The following is a 23677-nucleotide window of genomic DNA, read 5'->3' as shown; positions in this document are numbered from 1 at the left end:
AGTTGCCTCTGCTACTTCATTTTGGTTTGTTCTGTTTTCTTTGGAGCAGTTAGTGCTGTCTGAAAGAGCATTGTTCATTTAGTTAATATTTTAGTTGCTTGTCTCTCCGGAGGGCAGGGATTTCTTCTATCTTGTTCACTGCTCTATCCTAGCATGTAGGTGTCCAGCAAATGATAACATGCTTGTTCGAGGAGGTATTGTTTATCCACTCATGGTTGTGTCTACCCCAAGTGCTTAATCCAGGGCCCTGCAAACAGCGGGTGCTCAGTGAGCCCTCTGGCCAAGCAGGTGTCCCTGCTGCAGTCTTCCACGTAGAGATGGAGCCAGCATTTGGGGCTGGAGCCCTCTGAGAACCACCCCTCCTTTTCTTTCCATCAGGCTGGTTCTCAGAACTGAGGCGTGTTTGGGGAAAGTTCTCAGCTCTCAGCTCTGGGCCCCTTTGGCCTCTGCAGCTTTTATCTGCCTGTCTGGTGACTCACCCTCCCTGGATGGTCATTTCCTTGGGAAACCCAGACCTGGCTCCTCCCTCATGTGGGTGGTGTTGAGGGGGACAGGTGTCATGGGCAAGTCCTTGTGTAACAGGGCAGGAGATCCAAGTTCAAGTCACAGGTCTTTCCTGCCCCCCTTTACAAACCATACACACTATTCAGACATTTTCTTCTGTGTACAAAATAAACACATACTTTGTAAAAAAAAAAAAAAAAAATTCAGCAAAGAATGTCAGAGTTCCCCACAATTTCGCATTGCAGGGAAAGAGCTGCTGTTTACAGGGTAGTATATATCACTCTAGAATTGTGTTGACTGATAAGAATGACATGAGCAAATATTGACTGATTCCTTCATACATCAACGGATTGAATCTGTGTGCTAAATCTGAGGTCCTCATTCCATAGAGGAGGAAACTGAGACACAGAGAGGTGAAGTAACTTGCCCACATTCACAGTGTTAGTGCAAGGCACAGGCTAAGTTGCTCAGCAAACAGACCCACAAATACATGCTGACATGAAATGGTTTCTTTCTCATGTACATGACATCCCACATTGGCGGATGACTTGGGGTGAGCTGGTGGCTCACCTGCATGAAGTCATCTGGAGACATGGTTCCTTTTGTCTGTTGCCCTGCCCTCCCTCGGGGGGTGGGTGCTGTGGGCCTGTTGTCAGTTCCAGCTCCCAGGTGGGGTGTTCCTTGCAGGGCAGACAGAATTACATCATTGCGCATGTCACTTCCCATTGGCTGATTAACCATGGTCACGTTACCACACCTAGGTGCAAGAGAAGCTGAGCAATGTCATCCCTCACTGATGGCTGTGTGTCCTGTTAACACCAGGGATGGGGGTTTCATTCTAAAAAGGAAAGGGGAGAACAGGTTCTGGGGACAGGCAGCAGTTCCTGCTGCAGACAGCTGTAAGTGACGGAGCTGGCATGTGAGCCCTGCTGCTTGGGCCCTGCCCTCCCCCCACCAACTCGCCCTCCTCCTGACCCGCGTGCCCTCCCGCCAGGTGGACATCATGCAGATGTGCATCATCGAGCTGAAGCAGAGACCGGGCAGGCCCCTCTTCCACCTGGAGCACTACATTGAGGGCAAGTACATCAAGTACAACTCCAACTCAGGCTTCGTTCGCGATGACAACATCCGCCTGACACCGCAGGTGGGGCTTTGAGCTGGCTGTGCCCACGTCTCCACCCTCCACCCACTCCCGCCCTTCAGGGTGGGAGCCTGACCAGGTTCAGCCCCTAGAGAGGAGGTCCCTGTGGGTATGGGGCCTCACACCCCCAGAAGACCCTCAAGCTCCGTGGAGCATTCTGATGGAGATTCTGTAATGGGACACCTGTCACCCCTTGCCAGCCTCTGTCAGCAGACCTTAGGTGGCCACAGGACCTCCATCCCCAAAGTCCCTGCTGTATTGAATAGGCCTCCCTTCCTTGTCTCTTCCTCTGTATGACTCCTCCTAGTGGAGAAAGCCCCCAGCATGGGCAGAGTGGGGGCAGTGCCACCTCGCAGAGTAGTGTGTCCAGTGTCTGCAAAGCCCACAGCCTGGCTTATTGCAACCACCTTTTTCTTCCTATCACCCACAGGCCTTCAGCCACTTCACGTTCGAGCGCTCTGGCCATCAGCTAATAGTGGTGGACATCCAGGGTGTGGGGGACCTGTACACTGACCCGCAGATCCACACCGAGACGGGCACTGACTTTGGAGACGGCAACCTAGGTAGGTGGGAAAAGCCAGCCTATTTCCATGGAGACCACACTCCCCCCTAAAATCTCCGAGCTCTTTGTACACCCAAGGAAACAGGCTGAGACCGTGTATTGGCCTGGAGATGGGAGCCTGGGATGTGTGAGACCCTCCAGCTCAGAGGTGCTGCCCCGCCCCTGTCACAAAGCAAAGCAACCCTCCAGACACCAGATACCCGACACCCCTGCTCTGTCCACAGGTGTCCGGGGGATGGCTCTCTTCTTTTACTCTCATGCCTGCAACCGGATTTGTAAGAGCATGGGCCTTGCCCCCTTCGACCTCTCACCACGGGAGAGGGACGCAGTGACTCAGAACGCCAAGCTGCTGGTGAGTGCCCTGTGTGAACCTGCTCAGACTGGCGGGCCCTTCCACTACGACAGCAAGCCCTGCTTCCCTGCGTGATGACAGCCAGGCCTGGCAATGTGCTGTTGAAGACTGTCAGGGCTGGAAGAGTCCGTCCCCTCTGTGCCCCAGTGCCCCCAACTCAGTGTACAAAGCCCTCCTGAGAGTCCCCATAATAGAGTAGCTGTTGTCTGCCTGAGTTGGGACCATTTTTGACCAGAGTGAGGGGAATAGACATGGAGAGAAAGTGAGAGAAGGTGTGTGGTGTGTGTTTGTGTGGTGCATTGACAAATGACTGGACTAGACTTAGACCTGGCTCTGGGCAGCTCTCTGTGTCTAGAAGGAGCCCACCCCACCCCATCCTCCCATCCCGCCACAAGCCCTGCTTCATAGACCAGATACAAGAGAATGTTGGCAAAGATCGGCTGGGGATTCTGGACATATAGCGGGCTACATTCTCCAGCTCAGGGTTGTAAAGTGTGGTCTGTGCTTTAGGGAGTGGACGCTCCCTGGCAGGCCTTTGAGCCCTGTTCCAGTTGCCCATTCTTTGAGGCCTTACAGTTGGTTAATCCCTCACTGATGTTTTTTTAGATTTTCTATCAGCCTCTAAACAGGCATGCATAGGAGCCATGGCTGAAAGGGCTTCAGGGTTAGAGGGAACTATAGGAAGACCCTTCCTTTCCCAGAGGGTGCCTGAGTGACATGAGTATCCCTGTTAATGTCCCCAGCAATCAGCCAAGACCATCTTGAGGGGGACAGAGGAAAAGTGTGGGAGCCCCCGAGTAAGGACCCTCTCTGGGAGCCGGCCCCCCCTGCTCCTTCGCCTTTCAGAGAACTCAGGAGATGAGAACATGAGCGACATTACCTTTGACTCTCTCCCTTCCTCCCCATCTTCGGCCACACCACACAGCCAGAAACTGGACCACCTCCGTGAGTGATGTTTTGGTCCCTGGTCTTTGTGATTGGAGGGGACGGGCAACAGGTAGACCAGAGCTAAACTGGCTTTCATTTATGTTAGAAAATCAGACATGCTAGCCAAAAAGATTCACGGCCCAAATGGTTTTATGGGTGAGGTCTTTGAATGAACTTTCAAGACACAGGTCATCCAAATGTTATAAAAGCAACCCCTGTTGTAGAAAACAAGGTAACATTTTTCAGTGTGTTTTATGAACCTAGCAAAACCCTTATGTCAAAATTTGACAAAACACCAAAAAGGAAAACTATATCCCAACTTCACTTAAATGAGGGTGCTTTATTATCTTTTAATTCTATTTTTCCATGAACTTTTTGAAAAACCTTCATATATATACAACACAAAAATTCTAAATAAAGTATTAACAAGTAAAAACTAGTAGTATCTTAGAAGAGTAGTCTGTCATAATGCAGTAGGGTCTTCACAGGAATCTTAGGGTTTTTCCACATTAGGAACTCTCGTAACGTTATGTTAATAAGTCAGAGGAGAAGAACAGAATCTTTATTTCTGAAGTTGAAGTAATGGAGTTTGCTGATGCGCATGTGGGGTCTGCAGCAAAGAGGGGAGGCAAGGCTGATCCTACAGTTTTGGCCTGAAGAACTAGAAGGATGGTGTAGCCATTTATTCAGCTGGGAAAGGCTGTGGGGAAGCAGCTCAGGGCAGGAGAGAAAGATTTTAATGTCAAAACATGAAAGAAGCCTTTTAGATGTCTCCACAGGAAGGCCTTTGGAATAGTCTGGAGAAGGAGTCGACAAACTTTTCTTAAGGGCAAGAGAGTAAATATTTTAAGCTTTGCAGGCCAGATGGTCTCTGCATTTGTAGCAGGAAAGCAGCCATAGAAAATACTTAAATGAATGAGCGTGTCTGACCATTTAAAAATGTAAAAACCATTCTTATGAACTGTATAAAAGCAGATGGCCAGACAGGGTTGGCTCGAGAGAGCTCAGGGCAGGAGACAGAGACAGGGAACCAGCAAGAGCTGGTTGGATTTGAAGCCATCCGAGGCCCACTCATCAGGCCCCAAATGTACAAATGTCTTCTCTTCCTTCACAACTGCACTTTGTTCTGATTAACACATTACGAGCGTAATTGCATCATGACAATGCTGAGGAGGCGGGAGGTGAAGTGCTGGCTCAGGACCACATGGCAGGCAAGTGGCAGTCTCAGAGTGAGTTCTTGAGGAGGAACTGTAGCCCTCCTGGGGCTGACAACATTCTCCTGCTTTTGTGCCTTTCTTTAAAAATTAAAAATAAAAAAAGGTTTGGTGGCAGGGGAGGTCTGCTCTAGGCCATAGGTTGGTCTTGTGAATGTTCCACCGGTGGAACCAGCGCATTATCTCCATTTCTTCCTGCCCAGATTGGCCGGTGTTCAGTGACCTCGATAACATGGCATCCAGAGACCACGACCAACTGGACAACCCCCGGGTAAGTGGAGAGAGGTGGGGGGAGGCTGCAGGCTCGAGACCCCAGCAGGGGTGGGAGGAGTGGATTCACTCCCACTGCAAACTGAGGGTGAATCTTCAGACTCAGAGGTGGGCAGCCCAGCCTGGCTCTGCTCCAGGCACTGCCAGGAGGTGGGGAGGAGGCAGATGAATGTCAGCCTTCTGCCCAAGGCAGAGCTTTTCTTTGGAAGAGCTGGATCCATTGCATTTCCCAAAGATGATTAGGGAAGAGGGACTCCAAACCAGCAACAATTCGACCTTCTAGTAAATGCCATGCTCAGCCCTGGTTTTGGTTTGGCATATGTGTGGATGGTTTGAGTTTGGAATATGTATGGATGGTTTTCTGTGGGGCTCCTATCCTGGGTTTCAGATGTGTAACGTGTAGCACAGTGAGTTGTGACACTCTCAGGATGGATAGACAGGACATTTCCTGCAGCTTTCAGGGTGACTCAGTAGTGGAAAACTGAAGGCACTTGCATTCACACAAACATATATTATGGCATCAAATTAAAAATTCATATGGCTTATTTATTTTTTGGTAGCCGGCTGGTACAGGGATCATATGAATTTTTTAAACAGACTTAGCAGAAATGTCACACCAGCACAGACCACAAGCTCACTTCAACCTGCATTCTCAGATTGCCCCAAAGTTTCTAGTTCCCTGTTGGTGGCTCTTCAGAGTTCTTCAGTGGAAGAAAAAAGTAATCATAGCTGACACGATGGCTGCTTCCTGCTGCTTACGCCCAGTGATAGCAGCTGCTTGGGCAGTTCTCTCATGATCTCTGATTGATAAATGAGGAAACTGAGGCACAGAAAAGTTAAGACACTTGCTCACGGCCACCCAGATATGGAGCTGGGGTTCCCCCCTCTGTACTGCTGTCCTTTGCTGCTTTATTCCCCACCTTGGGGTAAGTATTCCTGCTGCTTCTCAGATGAGGAAACTGAGGTTTGGAGAAGTTGACTGCCTCACCGGGGTTGCAGAGCTGGCACTTGAATGAGGCTCTCTGTCACACCGCTTGGGAGTGATTCCCAAGGCTGCATGTTGGTGAGGTCCAAGGACTGTGGTGTCTGGGGCCCCTGGCCTGCAGAAAGTGTGCCTTTCACTCAGCAAACTGAACAATTTTGTTGTATGTAAATCATATCTCAGTTTCAAAAGCTGAGATACTAAAAATAAAAATACCCTTTCAGCTCACATAGAGCAAAGGCCTTGTGGGGAGGGTGGTAGGAAAGCCTTCAGGGTTGTCTAGGGACAAGGGCAGGTGCCTTTTTAAGATAACACAGCTCCTTGGGGTGGCAGGGGTTTCATCGTATATGTTTAAATGTCTCCCACCTGTGTGTGAGAGCGAGGAAGGTTTTACTTCTAAGGTAGTGATACCAAGCTTCTTCTAAACATATATTTAAGTAACATAAAATGGTCTATCTAAAGAAAAACAATAAGTGAGAAGTATGAATTCATGAAAGTGGTTTTATCTGGAGGGGAAAGTGAATGGGATGGGGAGGCACACACGGAGGTCTACATTTTAATGGTAATATTTAAATTCCCTTTAAAAATAAAAGATCTACAGTAACTAAGGCGGAATGATAGGAGTTGACAAAGTTGGGTGGCAAGTGCACTGGAGTTCATTTTAGTATTCTCTGTTCTTATTTGTTTGTATGAAATACTTCTTAGTAGAATAAAGAAGGAAAGAAAAGAGAAGTGTTTGATTACTGCAAGTGATGTGCAGAGAGGGCCAGAACTCAACGTTGGGAGAGATTCTAAATTATACCAGATTCCCTTTCAGAACAGAACTCAGGTCTAGGAGAATAAAACTATGTCCAGCTGACCTGTACAGTTCTGGTCCAGGGCTTAGTTGTAGTAAATATTGTTCCCAGTGCTATATTTTTGCGCATGGGTCATAGCCCTTAAATCAGCCTTTGTTTTTCCTCCTGTGAAATGGGTGAGCCACTCTTAGTAGTAGCTCTTACTGCGATCCACATTCTCAGAGCATCACATCGTATTTCATCCGCATAGCCCTTTGATAGAGGTGCTTTCATGAATCCCCACAGCTGGGGAAACTGAGGCTCAAGAGGTTAACCAAGGTCACAGCTGTGAGTGACAAAGCCAGGACCCGAGCCCAGGCAGTCTAGCTCAGAGCCCAAGCTCTTTACCACTACTTTAAACTGCTCTTTGTTATCCAACCGACAAGGGGCAGGAGGGAGAGGATGTTAAGTGAGATGGTGAGACAATGATAGGGATATCCAAGTGGCACCACCATCACTAGTAATCCGAGGACCACTGGGACCCTGAGGCTAGCTTCTCTCCACAGGACTCCGAGAACAGTGGGGACAGCGGTTACCCCAGTGAGAAGCGGGGTGAGCTGGATGACCCTGAGCCCCGAGAGCACGTAAGGAACCCCCAGGAAATGAGACTGCAGTCCCCTGTTGCCTCATTTATCCTCCAGGAGGATAAAAAGCTAGCGGGGGAGTGTGAGCGGGTCCCAAGAGCATGCCGAGTGCATGAATAAGCGAGATTATTTCAGATAAAGGTGAATGCAGGGAAGAAAATGAAGCAGGGCACGGTGGTCCAGTAAGAGACAAGCGGGAGGCCGAGATGCAAGGCTGAAAATGGTGGGCAGGTCTTCCGGTGAAGCTGGGGCCTCTGCTTGCAGAGCGGAGAGGATGCTGGCTAGCAGGCTGGCCGGAGCTGGTGTAGGGGGGAAGGCACAGCTCAGAGGTACAGGACCCCAGCAGTCCCTGGGGAGGGCCCCAGAGATTGGTGTCTTCGGCCATTTAGAGGTTTTACCATGTGCCAATGTTAAGTCTGTGTATCAAGGCCAGTCTTGCTGGGAGACCTCTGATTCTCATCCTTATGATTGTGAATAAAATCAGGCAATATAAGCTTTGACTAGAGGAAAGACTTGGCCCAGTTTCTCCTGTGGCTTCACGGCCCTTCCCAGAAGGGTCTGCTGGGATCCTGTGCCTTCGAGTCAGTTCCACCTGTTCACACGGGGAAAGGGACAGGAAGGCTCCGGCTGCAGCAGCACCTCATTCCTACCTGTGACCCGGCATCCTCTCTGCTGGGCAGACAAGGGTTCCAGCTTCCCTGGGAGGGCCAGGCTGGTTCTTGGGAGGAGGGAACTTGGGAGGGCCAGGCTGGTTCTCAGGAGGAGGTTCTTGGGAGGGAGACCCGCTCTCTGGATCACTCTAATCTCTGCCTCCATTCAGGTCCACTCGAACAGTAACCGGAGGTACGAGTCTGATGAAGACAGCCTGGGCAGCTCCGGACGGGTAATGCGCCCAAGGGGCCCTGTCTGCAGCTTGCTGGCCTTTCCCGGCTCTTAAGCTGTTTCTCCTCCCTCGTGTCACTGCCACTTGCCCATCTGCCTCACACATCTCCTAAAGGAAGATTTTGCAAAGGAGCAAAGCCCCTTGGCAGATACTTTTGGAGTCTCTGCCCTGGTGGGATGCAGGAGAGGATTAGAGTAGAGTAGGACAGCCCCATCCCAGAGGGAAATCACAACGGCAGCTCCAGCTCACATGTTAAAGTGCTTGCCGTGGAGGTGCCTCACAGCATCAATCAATTTACTTCTTGCCGCCACCCCATGAAATAGGCTCATCTCTCTCTCTCTCTCTCTCTCTCCCTCCCTCTCCCTCTCCCTCTCCCTCTCCCTCTCCCCTCTCTATCTTCTCTCTCGGTGGCTGGCCGGCATAGGGATCCGAGCCCATGACCCTGGTGTCATCAACACCGCGCTCTAACCAGCTGAGCAACTGGCCAGCCGAGATAGGCTGGTATGCATCCTCATTGTAGAGATGGGAAAATTGGGGTCTTAAGTAACTTTCCCCAGGTCACGGCTGGTACGCCTGCAAGCATCTCAGATGATGGTTATCATCAGGCCAGCCCCACTCCCCACACGCTCCTCTCTAGTGGCCTTCCAAACATACTTTGAACCTCGCACCTTCAAGATTTTCCACTGTGAGTCTCTGTCCCACCTGCAAGGTCCTTCCTCCCCTTCTGGTCATTCCACCTCGAATCCTACCTACTCTCCAAGCCTGGATCTCAGTGACTTCCTCCAGGGGCCTTCCCTGCACGCCCCACACCTGCCTCTTGCTGCTCCAGAGCACTGGTTATTTACCACAGTGTGTGTCTTGGTCAGGTCCATGGCTCAGCTCAGGTGGAGCAGGGTTGCTCAACCACGGCACTACTGGCATTCTGGGCTGGATCATTCTCTGTTGTGGGGGCTGCCCTGTGCCTTGTAGGATGGTTTTCATGAACACAACTGCCTTTCAGGGCAGAGATGATGTGTTCTCTAAACTTGTTCCTTGAAGCACTCTGCTGATGTAGCCCACGGTGTTGTGGTGACTCACAAAGGAAAGCCACATGGATTTGCTGGAAGGTCTGAAGTCAGACTCTTCTGGTACCTTGTGTGGGGAGCTGGCAAAGGAGGTGGCTTAGGGCTGAACCCCCCCCCCAACCAAACCCATTGATAAATGGTGGGGGAGGATGCTTCTTCAAGCAAGCCGCTGCAGTCTGCTCTGCCTGCCCTTGTGTCCTGATGCTGCGCTCTCAGCACCCACGAGCTGGTGCAGTTGGAATGACTGAGGCGGCCTGGCCAGTTGCTCACTTGATTAGAGCATGGGGGTGATAACACCAAGGCCCAGGCTTCAATCCTTGTTACCAGCTAACTGCAAAAAAATAATAATAATTAGAGCTGTGTTTGTCTGAGAAAATGTGATCCCTTAAGGGTCTGCTCCCTCTCTTGCCAGTCAGGTTCCTGTGTCGGGGGCTGCTGCCAGCTGTCACAGCGCGTGTCCCCAGCACTGCACCCTGCTCGTTCTCTCCCTTCAGGTCTGTGTGGAGAAGTGGAATCTCCTCAACTCCTCCCGCCTCCACCTGCCGAGGCCTTCGGCCGTGGCCCAGGAAGTGCAAAGGCTCAATGCTCTGGACCTTGAAAAGAAAATCGGGAAGTCCATTTTGGGGAAGGTATCGGTGATGTCCATTCGGAGTCCTCTCCGCACTAACCCGGAGCCCCCGGCTCACACCTCTCCTCCGCTAATCGCTTCCTCCTGCAGGCTGGCTGGGAGGCCCTGGGTGAGGCTTTGGCCTTCCAGACAGCCAGACCAAAACCGTAGTCTGTGTGGCAGGTCCATCTGGCCATGGTGCGCTACCATGAGGGTGGACGCTTCTGCGAGAAGGACGAGGAGTGGGACCGCGAGTCGGCGGTCTTCCACCTGGAGCATGCGGCCGACCTGGGCGAGCTGGAGGCCATTGTGGGCCTGGGGCTCATGTACTTGCAGCTGCCACACCACATCCTGGCCGACGTCTCTCTGAAGGTGAGGGGTGGGGGGAGCCTGGCCAACCCGTCATTCTCCTGCCTCCCATCCTGGAGTATCATGCATGCCATCAAAATGTCCTGGTAGTTGGTTTGGGGGCAAGCACTTCAAAGTTAGTTGAAACTGGTAGAATTGTTCTCTGTCTTTGGGCAGTGAGTGGAAATTGACAGTGACATTTCCAGGCAATAATGACATGGCGTGATGGGAGAAACAGAAGACACTGGTGGAAACAGATGGGCAAGGGTCGTGCCTGGGGGCCTGAGGGACCAGCCCTGCAGACTTCTTGATGGTCAGTTCTGGCTGTACCCCTGGTGGCTGGAGGAAAGCCTGGCACCCAGGAGCAGCTCAGTGTTCATTCGTGGAATGAAGGGATAAAGGGAGATCTGAGTTAGACCTAAAGGCTGAATAGGAGTGAGCCAGGCAGAGCGGGTAGGTGAGTGGTTCAGGCAAAGGGAACAGCATGTGCATGGGCCCAGAGGCCAGGACGCGGGTCCATAAATCTGGAGCGTGTGGCCTGAGACGGGCACGAGTTGCGTCTGAAGAGTGGGCTGGGGCTGGATCTGAAGCAGTCAGACATTGATGTGTTGGGAAGTTGTATAGGCGTCCACTCCTGCATTCCCTGGTCCATGGGCACAGGGCAGAAAGGGTGGGTGAATGGGATCTGATCAGGCATGTGGGCAGGAGATAAACCACAGCTGTTATTTCCTGTTTTAGGTGGTGAGGAGCAGGCTTGGTTGGAAGAGGGGATTTTTCACTTGTCTCTCTCTCTTTCTCTCCCATCTCTAAGCTCCTTGAGGGCAGGACTGAATGTATCTCATTCAGCCAGTGATGTGCTGGTAGACTTAACAGGAGGCTCTTGGGGGTGGGGAGGGAAGGTATACACCTATATGTGTGTAAGTATATTATATATTTTGCTGATCTAAAGAATATGTAGCATACAGTTTACAAGTAATGATAAAAGGACTCTTTATTATAAATTCCGTACGGTCACTTGATTCTCACAGAATATTTTGTTGATTTTTAAAAATTTACTTAATTGACACATTATAAATGTACATGTTTGCAGGGTACAATTTGATGTTTTATACATATGTGTAGATTTTTGTGAACTCTTGTATCCATAGCCAACCAGTGTTTGCAACCAATGGAGGACTGCAGTTCTGACATAAATATTGGTTGATATTTTCGTTTATTCTAATAAGTAAGATGAAAGTGAAATAACGAAGACCTGTTTTAGAACTGAAACATTCTTTCTTCCATCCATTTCTTAAGTTGAGACCATCGAAAAAGCAATAAATCAAACTTGGGTTTGTAGCATTGTCTTTCTGTGGGGTAAGTGCTCCTACCATGGCCAGTTTCAAGTGACTAGTATGACATCACTGAACACGGAGCTGGAAAGGACGTGCAGGAGCTCACCATCATGTGGCATTTCTACCATGAGGGTGCAGTGGGCCAGTGGTTCTCAACCAGGGCTTTTGCCTCCTCCTTCCCCAGGGGACATAAGCAATGTTGGGAGACAATATGGATTGTCACAGTTAGTGAGGTACTACTGGCGTCTGATGGGTAGAGGGCAGAGATGCTACTAAACATCATACAAATCACAGGACAGACCCCCACAGCAAAAAATTTATCTGGCCCAAAAAATCCATAGTGCTGAGGTTGAGAAACCCTGCAATAGATATAAATAACCTCAAGAGCATAAATAATAGTAAAATGTAGTAAAAATAATTAAGTGAAGAGTTTTGAGTATTTATTACCTCTATTTATTTATTTATTTATTTATTTTGGTGGCTTGCTGGTACGGGGATCTGAACCCTTGACCTTGGTGTTATCAGCACCATGCTCTCCCAAGTGAGCTAACTGTCCAGCTCTACTGCTATTTTCAATATAATTCATCTCAGTGTAAATTTATTTCTGATTTAATGTTCAATAATGACTGTTTTACAACTAGCCTGCCAGATTCCTGAAATAAAGTCTGTGTTTGTGAGGCTGTACGAGTCGCTCCTGTCATCACAGGCTGTTTACACCAACTGCACCCTAGTAACTTTGTAAAGGGATTAAGAAGCAAATTTAGTTTCCTTACTTGTAGGTATCCCAAGGGCCTTTCTCTAGGGGACAGACTGGCAGCTTCCCCTAGCAGGGGTGTGGTTGCCGAGAGCAGTGTGGTTAGGCAGGGCAGGCAGGCAGGCAGGAAGTGAACTGTGTTCAAGCCAGGCTTGTAGCTCAGCAAGGAAAATGGTGACCATGTGCCCTGAGAGGCTGCTGCGTGCTAGGAAGCCCCCTACTGCTTTCCACAGTCCTTTCTCTATTGTCCTACTAAGACATTTATCAATTGAGCACATGCCTTTTGAGCACCTCCTGCACCCTGGGCCCTGTCCTAGGTTCTTATTCACAACCGTGAATAAGATGCACAAGGTCCCTGCTCTCATGGAGCAAACTTTTCAGATAGGAAAGGATGTAATATGCGTAACAATTAACAAATAAAAATATTTCCAATAAAGTTAAAAATAATGAACCTTTATTGAGCACTTTCTGTGCCAGGCATTCTTCTAAAGTGCTAGGGAGAAAATATGGCAGGGAATGTGATCCAGAGTGACTGGATCGTCCTCGTGTATCAGGACACAGCTTCCAGCACAAAGGAGGCTGGGAAATGTAGTCTTTAGCTGGTCAGCCACGTGTCCAGCAAAACCATGGCAAGGGAGAATGGATGTGGGGACAACTGGCAGTCTTTGCCACACTTCTTGAAGCTTGAAGGTTGGGAAGGGCATTGTAGGCTGATATGAGAGCTTTGCATTTGCCTCTGAATGAGATAGGAAGCCATGGAGCAGCTTTGAGAGAGAAATGGGACCAGGTGTGGGTTTTGAAAGCATCTCTCTGGCTGCTGTGGGGTGGATCATGGGGGAACAGTGGAAGCAGGAGCCCTCCTCCACTGCTGTTGGGGGTGTACAGTGGGGCAGCTCCTGTGGAAGACAGCTGGGCAGCAACTCAAAAGGCTACACAGAGTTGCATTGGATCCATCAATTCCACTCACAGGTATATACCCAAGAGATTAAAAACATACATCCACACAAAAACTTGCAACGGAATGTTCAGAGCCAAAAAGTGGAAACAAGCCAGATGCCCATGAATGGGTGAATTGCTAAACAAAATATGATATATTTCTATAGTGGAATATTATTTGATCATAAAAAGGACCGAGATACTGATACATGCTACAACATGGATGAGTCTCGAAGACATCAGGCTAAGTGAAAGAAGCCAGTCACAAAGGACCACATATTGTATGATTCCACTTATATAAAATGTTCAGAATAGGCAAGTCCATAGAGGGCTGGGCAGGATGGGGAGATTGACAGTTAAAGGATATGGGATTTCTTTTGGGGTCAGTGAAAGTGTTCTGAAATTGACTGTGGTCCTGGTTGCATAATTCTGTGAAAATACTAAAAACCACTGATGTGAATTCTACAGCAGCCCCAGCCCAGAGCTCTCAATATAACGGGAGAAACAGGGAGAAGGTTGATTACTGGGATCTTGGCAGCCCTCTCTTGTGCCTGCCTCAGTGGCTTTTCTTTCCCCCTCTGGTTTGTATTGACAGGAGACAGAAGAAAATAAAGTAAAAGGATTCGATTACTTACTGAAGGCAGCTGAAGCGGGCGACAGACAGTCCATGCTCCTAGTGGCACGAGCTTTTGACACCGGCCAGAACCTCAGCCCAGACAGGTACGGTGGCTGCTGCTCAGGTGGACCCGCGGGAACCTGGGCTGCGGGTGGTGCTTTCCCTTCAGTGTCAGGACAGCCCTGGGTTCAAGTCTTGGCTCCCCCGATACCAGTCCAGTGACTGCAGGCAAGTGATTTTACTTCCCTGGCCTCAGTTTCTTCATTTTGTAAATGGAATCATTCTAGCATCTGTATCCTCAGGTGGTTGTGTGAGGGGTAAGTGGGATGATGCCTGAAATAGTACCTGACATGTAACAGGTACGATAAATGTTAGCCAGTACGTGTGAAGGTTTGCCCGAGGAAAACGTCTGAAAGGCTCCGCAGAATCAGGCTCAGAGTGGTTGTCCCTGGATGTTGAGATTATGGGCGATTTTAATGTTTTTTTTCCTACCTTTATTTTTATTTGTATTATTTTTCACTTTGAGAGGGAGGGGAGGGTGGGGGCAACCTCCAGGGTATTTTCTCGAGTGGCTTTGAGACTCCTGAAGGTGGCTCTGCAGGTGTCGTCGCTGTTCATTTACCCTTCATTTGCCCTCTGGCTGAGACGTCAGGACTGCTTCTGTGGTGGCAGGAGGGGAGGGCAGCTCAGCTCCATCTCTGCTCCTTGGCTTGGCCAGTGGGAGGTCCCCGAAGCCCAGGGGCGAGAGGTTGGTTGGGGCAATTGAACTTACAGTGGAACCTGTGCTCACCCTCTGTGGTTCCCATTGGAACGTGGCTATCCTCCACTGTCCTCAGGAGCCTCCTGTGGCTTTCGGGAAGGGAGCAGGAAGGGCACATTCATCATCTGAGCCTCCAGGGCTGGAGCAGTGTGGCGGTCTGTCCTCTTTGGTATCAAGGTCTCATCTGCCTCACTGGATTTAGAAGAGAAGTCAGGACCATGGCTCTATCATATCAGCTCTCAGAGTCACAAACTCCTGGGCATGTGACATCCTGCCCGTATTCCATATCATACAGTCCCAACATTTATCAGACACCTACTGTGTAACAGTTGTGCTCCCTTATATTTTGAGAACACTTTCATAGTGTGGTTTTATTTCATTAAGAACAGGCATCGGGTCTCCTACATCTCTGAAGTTCCCATGTTTAGCACAGGGATTGGCTCAGTAGTTTGAATGAATGAACCAACATATTTCTTTAATGCAGACCAGGCAGGTATTTTGACCCTGTTTTATGGATGACTAAATTATAGTTCCAAGAAGTGAAGGGACTTGCCCATGGTGAAATATCCCATATTTGGCAGAGCCAAAACTTAGATCTCCTGACCCCTCGTCCAGTGCATTGTCTACTGGCATGGAGAGCAGGGGAATAAAAAAACCCCAACATGTGTGTATCAAATCAAACATTAGCCTGGGTGGTGCCTCCTGAGTGCAGCAGGGCAGCACAGCGTGGAGGGTTGGAGCTGGGCACCAAGTATCTGAATCCAAGGTCCTTAAAAAGGCTTTGCTATATGTGCTTTCTCTTCCTGTCCTTTGTCTACATATTATTTTTATTTGAGGTGATGGGTTTTTTTGTTGATTTGTTAGAACTCTTTACCTATTAAAGCTATTAACACTTTGGCATATGATTCTCTTTAAAAGAAGTTTTTTTTTCAGAGATGGCTACCATAAATGGGGAGGGGGGTGGCGCACATGTCACATAATGACCATTTATTGGGTTTGGGGACACACCAGGTTTTAATATTTGTGTAGTTAAATCCACCAAAATTTTCTTTTTAGCTTCTGCTATAGTCATTTTCTTATTTTTCTTCCTCATTCCAAGCAGCTCCAGCCTCTTCCATTCAGGGATTGTTAATTAAGGACCAGCTCTGGGTAACGCAGAGTCATATGTAGGTCCAAATTTGTATTTAAGGGGTTTTGGCCCTCTCAAAAGTTACTATCTAATAGGGGAAGGAAAAGTCATGAAAAATTCCAAGGTAGGGGTGGGCTCCCTAACCACTGGGGTAGCATCAGGTGAGGGTGGGCAGGGAGAGATAGGCACTCTCCCCTTTCTCATGTAATGTTTTTTTGGGGCAATTCTGCTTTGCCCTTTAGGACTAGGGAGGGCCAGAGCTGAAAGGGAAAGTCATCTGGTCTAATGGCTTCCAGTCAGTGCTATAACCCAAGTTTGTTGGATACGTTGCCACTAATTTTCAGATGATTTTTTTTTCATAAGATAAAATGGAATCAAGGTTATCTCCTGAACACCATCCCAGCCAGTCCCTGTTTTCATCTATTTATTTAACAGACATTTATTGAGCCGGCACTGTTTGCCAGTCCCTGGAATATGGCAGTAAACAAAGCAGACAAGGCCCCTGCCTTCTTGGGGCTTACGTTCTAGTCGGGGGAGACCATAATAAACAAGTGGACATGGGATCGAAGATTGCGATAATTATGAGATGCAGTTTGTTTGGGACAGTTTCTCTAAAGAGGCAATGTAAGAGCTGAGACTGGAGGGATGAAGTGTGTCTTAGTCCGTTTTGTGCTGCTATAACAATACTGGGTAATTGATAATGAACAGAAATCTATTGGTTTATAGTTCTGAGGCTGGAAAGTCCAATATCAAGGTGTGGGCAGCTGGCGAGGGGCTTCTGAGTCATCCCGTGGCGGAAGGAGGCCGAATTTGCTCCTTTCTAGATCACTTAGTCTCATGATAATGGCATTAATCCATTCACGAGGGTAGAGCCCTCTCGGCTCAATCACTTCTCAAAGGTCCCACGTCCTCATACTGTCACAATGGCAATCAAATTTCAGCATGAGTTTTGCAGGGGATAAACATACAAACCCAAGCAAGAAGCCAGGTGTGGAAAGAGTTGGGGAAGAATATTCCAAGGTGAGATCACGGCAGGTGGAAATGCCAAGGAGCGGCCAGGAGCTGGCACGTGTGGGGATAGAAAGCAGCTGGCGAGCCTGAAGGGCAGTGCCATGGTCAGACAGGGCCTCAGGAGGCAGTGGCCACAGGAAGGGGATAGCCGGTCTTCAGCGCTGTTGAAGTTTCATGAGACCCATAGACCTTGTCTGCGTGTCTCTCTTGCTGTTTCCTGGTACACTATAAATAGTTACTCACATGGGTTACACCCAAAGAGAAAGAGCCCACTGCCCTGTTGGCTGCGTACTTTATGTGTTGTGGGTTTGGCCGTACATGTGCTGCATTAGGAGAAAGAGTCGGGGTTCAAGGGCCAGGGCTGGAAGAGGGAAGTCAGCCCTTCAGGGGAAAGCTCAGCCCTGTGCCGGGGGAGAGCCAGAGCTGCCCAATTGTTGTAATGCCCATTTTGGTAAGGAAAGCTACCTAATTGCTGTCTTAATAAATATATAAATCTACAGTATGAAGGTGCTCCTTAGATGTGGTGGCTTTGGGTACTGTGGGTTGTGAACCATGGGTGGTGGCCCTGCTGGGATCCCTGACTATCCCTCGCTGCCACATGGCTTTCCTCCCTCCCTCTTGCCCTGTTGCCACAGTAACCTCCTTCTTTCCCTCTGTATCTCCTGGCAAGGTGCCGAGACTGGCCTGAGGCCCTGCACTGGTACAACACGGCCCTGCAGACCACGGACTGCGATGAGGGTGGCGAGTATGATGGGATGCAGGACGAGCCCCGGTACACGCTGCTGGCCAGGGAGGCTGAGATGCTGTTCACAGGTGGCCTTGGGCTAGAGAAGGACCCGCAGAGATCAGGTAGGGCCTGGCAGACCTGCCCCTGGCATGGGACAGGGCCGAGCATGGAGGGACCTAATTCCTATTCCACCAGGAGTTATGACAAGATGCCAGGCTGTGTCTCTTCCCCAAGGAAGGGACTTTATGGAGCTGGTATGCAGATGAACGTTTTTATTTTAAGGGTTATATGATAATGGTTATATAGATAGCGGGGTTTTTTTGCAATTTTAAAAATTGCACTGAAATTTTTGTATATGAAATTCACCATCTTAACGTGTACAGTTTAGTGGTTTTTAGTATATTCATGGTGTTGTACAGCCATCACCACGATATAATTCAAAAACATTTCCTTCATCCTCAAACCCTGATCAGTTAGCAGTCACTCCCAACTCCCCACTACCTCCATTCCTGGCAACCACTAATCTACTCTCCCTCTGTATGGATTTGCCTGTTCTGGACATTTCACATAAGTGGGATCATACCCTTTTGTTTCTGGCTTCTTTCACTTAGCGTAATGTTTTCAAGGTTCATCCATGTAGTGTTCCTTTTTATTGCCAAATAATATTCCATTGTATGGATATACCACATTTTGTTTATTCATCAGTTGATGGACAAATTATATATATTTTTTCTGTTATATAATACATTAGTCTGTTTGGGCTGCAACGACAAGATACTATAGACTGGGTGGCTTAAATAATACGAATGTATTTCTCACAGTTCTGGAGGCTAGAGTGTCCAAGATCAAGGTGCCAGCCAGTTTATTTTCTGCCTTGTAGAAGCCACCCTCTTGCTGTGCTGTCACATGTCCTTTCTTCTGTGTACATGCCAAGAAAGAGCTCTGGTGTCCCTTCCTCTTCCTTTGAGGTCACCAGCCTTATATGATTAGGGCCCACCCTTATGACATCATTTAACCTTTATCAATTCTTCATAGGTCCTGTTGCCAAATACAGTCACATTGTTAAGCTTCAACAATTTTGGGGAGACACAAAACCTTCAGTCCATAACAGATAGTAAACCTACTAAACTCCTGATTTCACAGCTATAGGATGAGGCTAAGTTTTAAAAGATTTTAAAAAGTTGTATTAAAAGTTAAGCAAATAGAATGATACTGCAAATCTATTATCCCTTATTTGAAATTTCTAAATTCAAAAAGCTCTGAAAACCAAAGGTGTTTTTGTAAGTTTTGCACATATTCATTTGGTAGCAGAACCTGTCCTGAACTTACATGAGGCTGTTTATAGTCTATTTCTTCCACTTTCAAACATCCCCAGTTACTCCTGCAAAAGCCCTCAATCTGGTTCTCCTTGGCTCAAATGGAATCACATACCCATCCCTAAACCAATCACTGTGGTCATGAAGATGGCTCACTCTGATTGGCCATGCCTAAGTCTGGACCAATCCCTGTGATTTGGTGGAGAATGGAGAGTATTCTGATTGGCCAGGCTTGATCACACGTGTACCCTTACGGCCCCACCCAGATCACCTGGAGGGAGAAACCTCAGGTTGCTCTTCCAGATGGTGGGGGACACTGGGCTGGCAAAAACAATAGGTGGTTCACCTCCTTATGCCCCACTTTGCTCTCTTTCAGGGGACTTGTACACCCAGGCAGCCGAGGCAGCCATGGAAGCCATGAAGGGCCGGCTGGCCAACCAATACTACCAGAAGGCAGAGGAGGCCTGGGCCCAGATGGAGGAATAACTTGCCAGGAAGATCCCTGCCAGCTAGTTGCAAGCAAAAGGGCTAGGAGGAAAAGGGAAAAAAAAGACTTTGGGGAGGGAAAGCATTTTTGGTGTGTTATAAATCAACTTTTGTATTTCATGTTTTGACTCTTGAAAATGTCTTTGCTGCTAGCAGAGACACTACACCTGTACCTTAGAGGCAGCATTTTGGGGAAGTGGGTATTGAAAAAGCAGCCTAATGAACCAACATATCGTTTCAAGGTTCTGTTTTTATTTTTGTTTCATTTTTTGTCATGTGATGTAAGAAAGTGCTTTTCTGCCTTCCATGGGCAATGTTAGGGCTCTGCTCACCAGCCTTTTCAGGCTGGACTGAAATCTCAGGCCCACAGGGCCCTGTGTTTGTGAATCGGGATGGGGAGTTAACGTCCCATGGGGCGTGTAGTGGCATGACTCAGTGCAGCCTTCTTTGTCAGAGCACTTGGAAGTGCACATGGCACTTTCAACAGATGTGAGATTGTACAGTGCCCAGGTCCCTTCTTCCATAGGGAAGAGCCTGCACACTGTTTTCTAGTCATTTTGTTTAATTTCCTCCCACAATGCAACTGTCAGGCATACAGCCAAATTCCATTTTTAAGCATGCTTTCTACATGGGCTTTATAAAACACATTCAATTTTTGTATGCACACATTTACTACCTCTAACTCCTACATCAGCTAGTGTGGAAGAGGGTGTGCCTCAAAGCTTTTACATGTAAAGACAGTGGCTTGGGATATTGGAGCCTTTCTTCCAAACAGTCACGTACCCTGCATCTCAGTGGCAGCATCCACAGTGTGACTGAAGTGTCCCTTGTACCATATTCCCTGGCGTTTTCTTAGCATCTGATGCTCTTATGTAGAATTTGCTCCCCAGCCTTGTCTTTGGCATTTTCTGCTTGAAGCTAGGTTGATTTTGTGTAATTTGCAGCAGGATGCTTTCAGCAGTAGCCCCTTGAGATTGCATCTAAAATGATGAGAATGAGAGGGCAAGAACTATAAACACTCATTAATTTCAGTAGTTTCCCCAGGGCCAGGCTATAGTTATCTTTATCTAATGAGCTTTCCCTTTAAATGGGGTTCAGATTTCATATTAGTATGATGTAATTTGGTGTTTCAAATAGCAAGGAAAACAGACTGCTTTAATCAATCCCAAATGCCAAAGCAGCCTCTCTTTGTTTAAAAATCAAAATGTAAAAAAGGAGAGTATAACATACAGAACATTCTTATCTGTTCATTGGAACAGGTCCTTCAACACTTGAGTACTGAGTGCTTTGGAGTCATGAACCTGTGCTGGGATTAGGTTCCAAAGTCCAGAGTGTCCCTTAAAGGAAAAATCAAGCAGAGTCAAAATTACCCTTGGAAAATCCCTAAGACCACCCATAAATGACAGTGTCCCTGATTTTTATACATGGACTCATCACAGTCGGTTTTCCTTTAGAAATTGGACCTGGTCACCCTTTTTTCATCTGTACCAGATCAATAGTTGCCTTGCGTTAAGCTGGGGTGTGTGTGTGTGTGTGTGTGTGTGTGTGTGTGTGTGCTGTGTGTGTGAGCTGGTGTGTGTGAGTGTGTGTGTGTGTGTGTGTGTGTGTGTTTTAAACCAGTGCATATAGTTAAATTGCACATGTTAAGCAAGAAGCTACTTTATTGTGATTTATCTCTTCAAAGTAATCAAGCCCCATATAACTCATGCTTCTTTTGTTATTGTTAATTCAGCCACCCTTCTCTCTCTGTGAGATTTTGTTATGTAAATAATTTGGGTTCCCTGATCACCAATCTAATTTCTTAATTATGTCATCTCTTCTCTAGCAAGAATTGGCAAGACTTTTTTTGTAAAGGGCCAGATAATAAACATTTTAGGCTTTGCAGGCCATATGACCTCTGTTGCAAATACTCAACCCTGCTGTCATAGTGCAAAAGCAGCCATAGACAATATGTAAACAAATGAGCGTGGCTGGTGTTCCAGTAAAACTTTATTTACAAAAACAGGTGGCCCTTGGGCTGTAGTTTGTCCACCCCTGTTCAAACCTTTGACTGAGCTGCTTTATTAAGCTCTGAGGGCAAGAGCTATCCCGACTTTGTGGCCTCTGGGCCTCAAAAACACAGTGCCTTGGCACAGAGTAGGCACTGAATAAATGTGTAAACAAATTTAGAACCATCCCTAGTCACTGCTCTGACTTCTTGAGGTTCTAATCAACCAATTAATGTTTCATTTTCTGGACTGGCTTGAACCATCACCCCTACAATTCTGCTCCCCACCAACCCACATGGCCTTAATGTCAGTAGCTGGTCCCCTCATCCTCCAGGAGGCTGAGATGGTGTAAAGCTAGGCGACCACGCTAGTTATTGGGCTCTTTTACCTGCCAGTAATCCTGCACCGACTGGGCTGATGGTTGAGCTAGGGCTGGGCCTGGAGCTCACAGACCCTGCAAGCCTGTTCACAGACTGGGTCACAAACCCTTCATATGCCAGGCAGGGTCACCAGATCCCTTCATGCAGGTCTATAAGCTAGGTAACCGGCCACACCACACGGTCCTTGGAAGCTGCAAGTCTGGAAAAAACATGGCCACACAGGCGGGTGGCGCTGCCTTGCAGGCACACTCCACCCACAAACACAATGTTTACAGAACCGCCCCTATCCGGCCCTGAGGCAGGGGAGCGTGACCAAGTTGTTCCATTTTCCCAACAGATGGCCTGGGTGTAGAGCTAAGCAGATGCTCCTGTAAGGACCCTTGAGAGTACAAAAGTAACTTGCAAGATGTTAAGATCCTTCTGAGCCAGCAGAAGAATTTATTCCACCTTCAATACCTAGTTTTGTACCTTCTAAAGCTGATTAGGGCATCTTCTATTTCCACAAATGCCAGGCATTCCAAGAAGAAGAAAAAAAGCAAATCCAGGACATTGCAGCCCAACTGGGAAGATAACATCAGAGACTTAACTTCAAGTGCAAGAAGCAGGAGAGATTAGCAGAGCTGGCATTATCTGCTACCTTCATCTCACAGAGAGAGAAACCAAAGTTGTAAGAGGTAGATTCTTTCACAGTGATGCTGCTAGCTAGAGGCTAAGCTGGAGCCAGGATTTGAGAGCTGCTGTTATTTAGAGGATCCTGGGAATGAAATATAAAGTTAAACTGGAGTTTAATAGTCCTTTCAGTTTTGCTAATAAAAGAAAATGAATGAATGAATTAATGAATGAATAAATAAGTAAGGCTTTATGGATATAAGAAGGAAAAACCTCCGAAACTGTAATGCTCTAAATGTCTCTTTTCTCCCCTCCCCTGAGGCAGTATGGGAATTTATCATCAAATGCAACCTTGATGAACCAAGCCATGTAAACTGCCCTTGTTTCTGTTCTAGTGACTTCATTTCCTTTTGGCCCAGCACATTTGTCTACAGAACTACACATGCTTTACAAATCAACAAATGTTTACACAAGCATATGCAGCCTTTGTGGGGGGACAGGAGACAAAATATGCATATTCTCTGTGGATTTATGCCACTTACCTGTGTTTCTAGTCTCAGAGGTGACCATTTAACCTACTCAAGGGGGACACTGGGCGGGACACAGAAGGCTTGTGTTACAGATTCATTGTTGCCTGTATACTAAGTTCCATTTCGTCTTGCCAAATAAATGTTTAAATGTTTTCTTTCTTTCTTGTTTCAATTTCAAATGTCTCCTGGTAAAGAAAGGAGTGAAGTAGGTGGATGGAGGCTGAACTGGATAGCTCATGCCCCACCTGAAAGGAGCAGCCACAGCTCAACTGCAGGTGATTGTCACCAGGAGAGGGGGGGCCCAGTGTTGCCCCACTTTCTGATTTTTCAAGAACTGACGAAAATCGGATATTTTTATGCAAGGTCTCCTGATTTTTCTCATTTGTCATAAATTCTAATAGTAATTTTTAAAGGCCTTCCACATTTGGTCTGTGTGCTGTCATTTTGCTTTTGATAAAGTATGCGAAACTTGTTTCTTGATTTGCTCATCTATAAAACAAAGAATAATCTTTACCACTACAGGATTGTCACCAGCTTTGGAGGAGATAACGCATAATAAAGTGCTTTTTGATCCAAAGTTTTAGAACATCTTGGTTACCGGTATGATCATTTGGTTTCAAGCTAATAGTTTTTTAATTTTAAGAGATTTGAGCATTAGCATAACTATGCATGATAGATCAAACACACACTTTTGGGTCCACTTGCTCCTAAATCCCCACTACAATGACAGGAAGGGCATTTTTAAAATCGCATAAGCCCATGAAGATGAAGAGAGGAGTCAACAGTAACAAAATTTTGGATGCAGAAAAGCAGATGGACTGGAACCA

The 23677-nt window shown here is 47.6% G+C and overlaps 1 protein-coding gene across 1 annotated transcript in view; it reads left to right on the top strand.

The window, feature by feature from the left end:
- The window catches only part of EEF2K (eukaryotic elongation factor 2 kinase), a 54532-nt gene extending 31530 nt beyond the window's left edge, over positions 1 to 23002 (top strand). Inside the window, exons 7-18 of the mRNA XM_063099124.1 lie at positions 1499 to 1648; positions 2076 to 2208; positions 2432 to 2559; positions 3303 to 3504; positions 4904 to 4971; positions 7295 to 7372; positions 8193 to 8255; positions 9814 to 9948; positions 10110 to 10298; positions 13894 to 14018; positions 17485 to 17663; positions 19234 to 23002. Of these exons, the coding sequence (XP_062955194.1) occupies positions 1499 to 1648; positions 2076 to 2208; positions 2432 to 2559; positions 3303 to 3504; positions 4904 to 4971; positions 7295 to 7372; positions 8193 to 8255; positions 9814 to 9948; positions 10110 to 10298; positions 13894 to 14018; positions 17485 to 17663; positions 19234 to 19343 (1560 nt within the window). The 3' untranslated portion in view covers positions 19344 to 23002. The remainder of the gene's footprint in view (positions 1 to 1498; positions 1649 to 2075; positions 2209 to 2431; positions 2560 to 3302; positions 3505 to 4903; positions 4972 to 7294; positions 7373 to 8192; positions 8256 to 9813; positions 9949 to 10109; positions 10299 to 13893; positions 14019 to 17484; positions 17664 to 19233) is intronic.
- Positions 23003 to 23677: the final 675 nt, after the last annotated feature.

The sequence above is a fragment of the Cynocephalus volans genome, chromosome 6 (genome assembly GCF_027409185.1).
Source record: "Cynocephalus volans isolate mCynVol1 chromosome 6, mCynVol1.pri, whole genome shotgun sequence".
Lineage (NCBI taxonomy): Eukaryota > Metazoa > Chordata > Mammalia > Dermoptera > Cynocephalidae > Cynocephalus > Cynocephalus volans.
The sequence above is the reverse complement of the archived record's forward strand: the minus strand, read 5'-3'. Positions and strand labels throughout refer to the sequence as shown.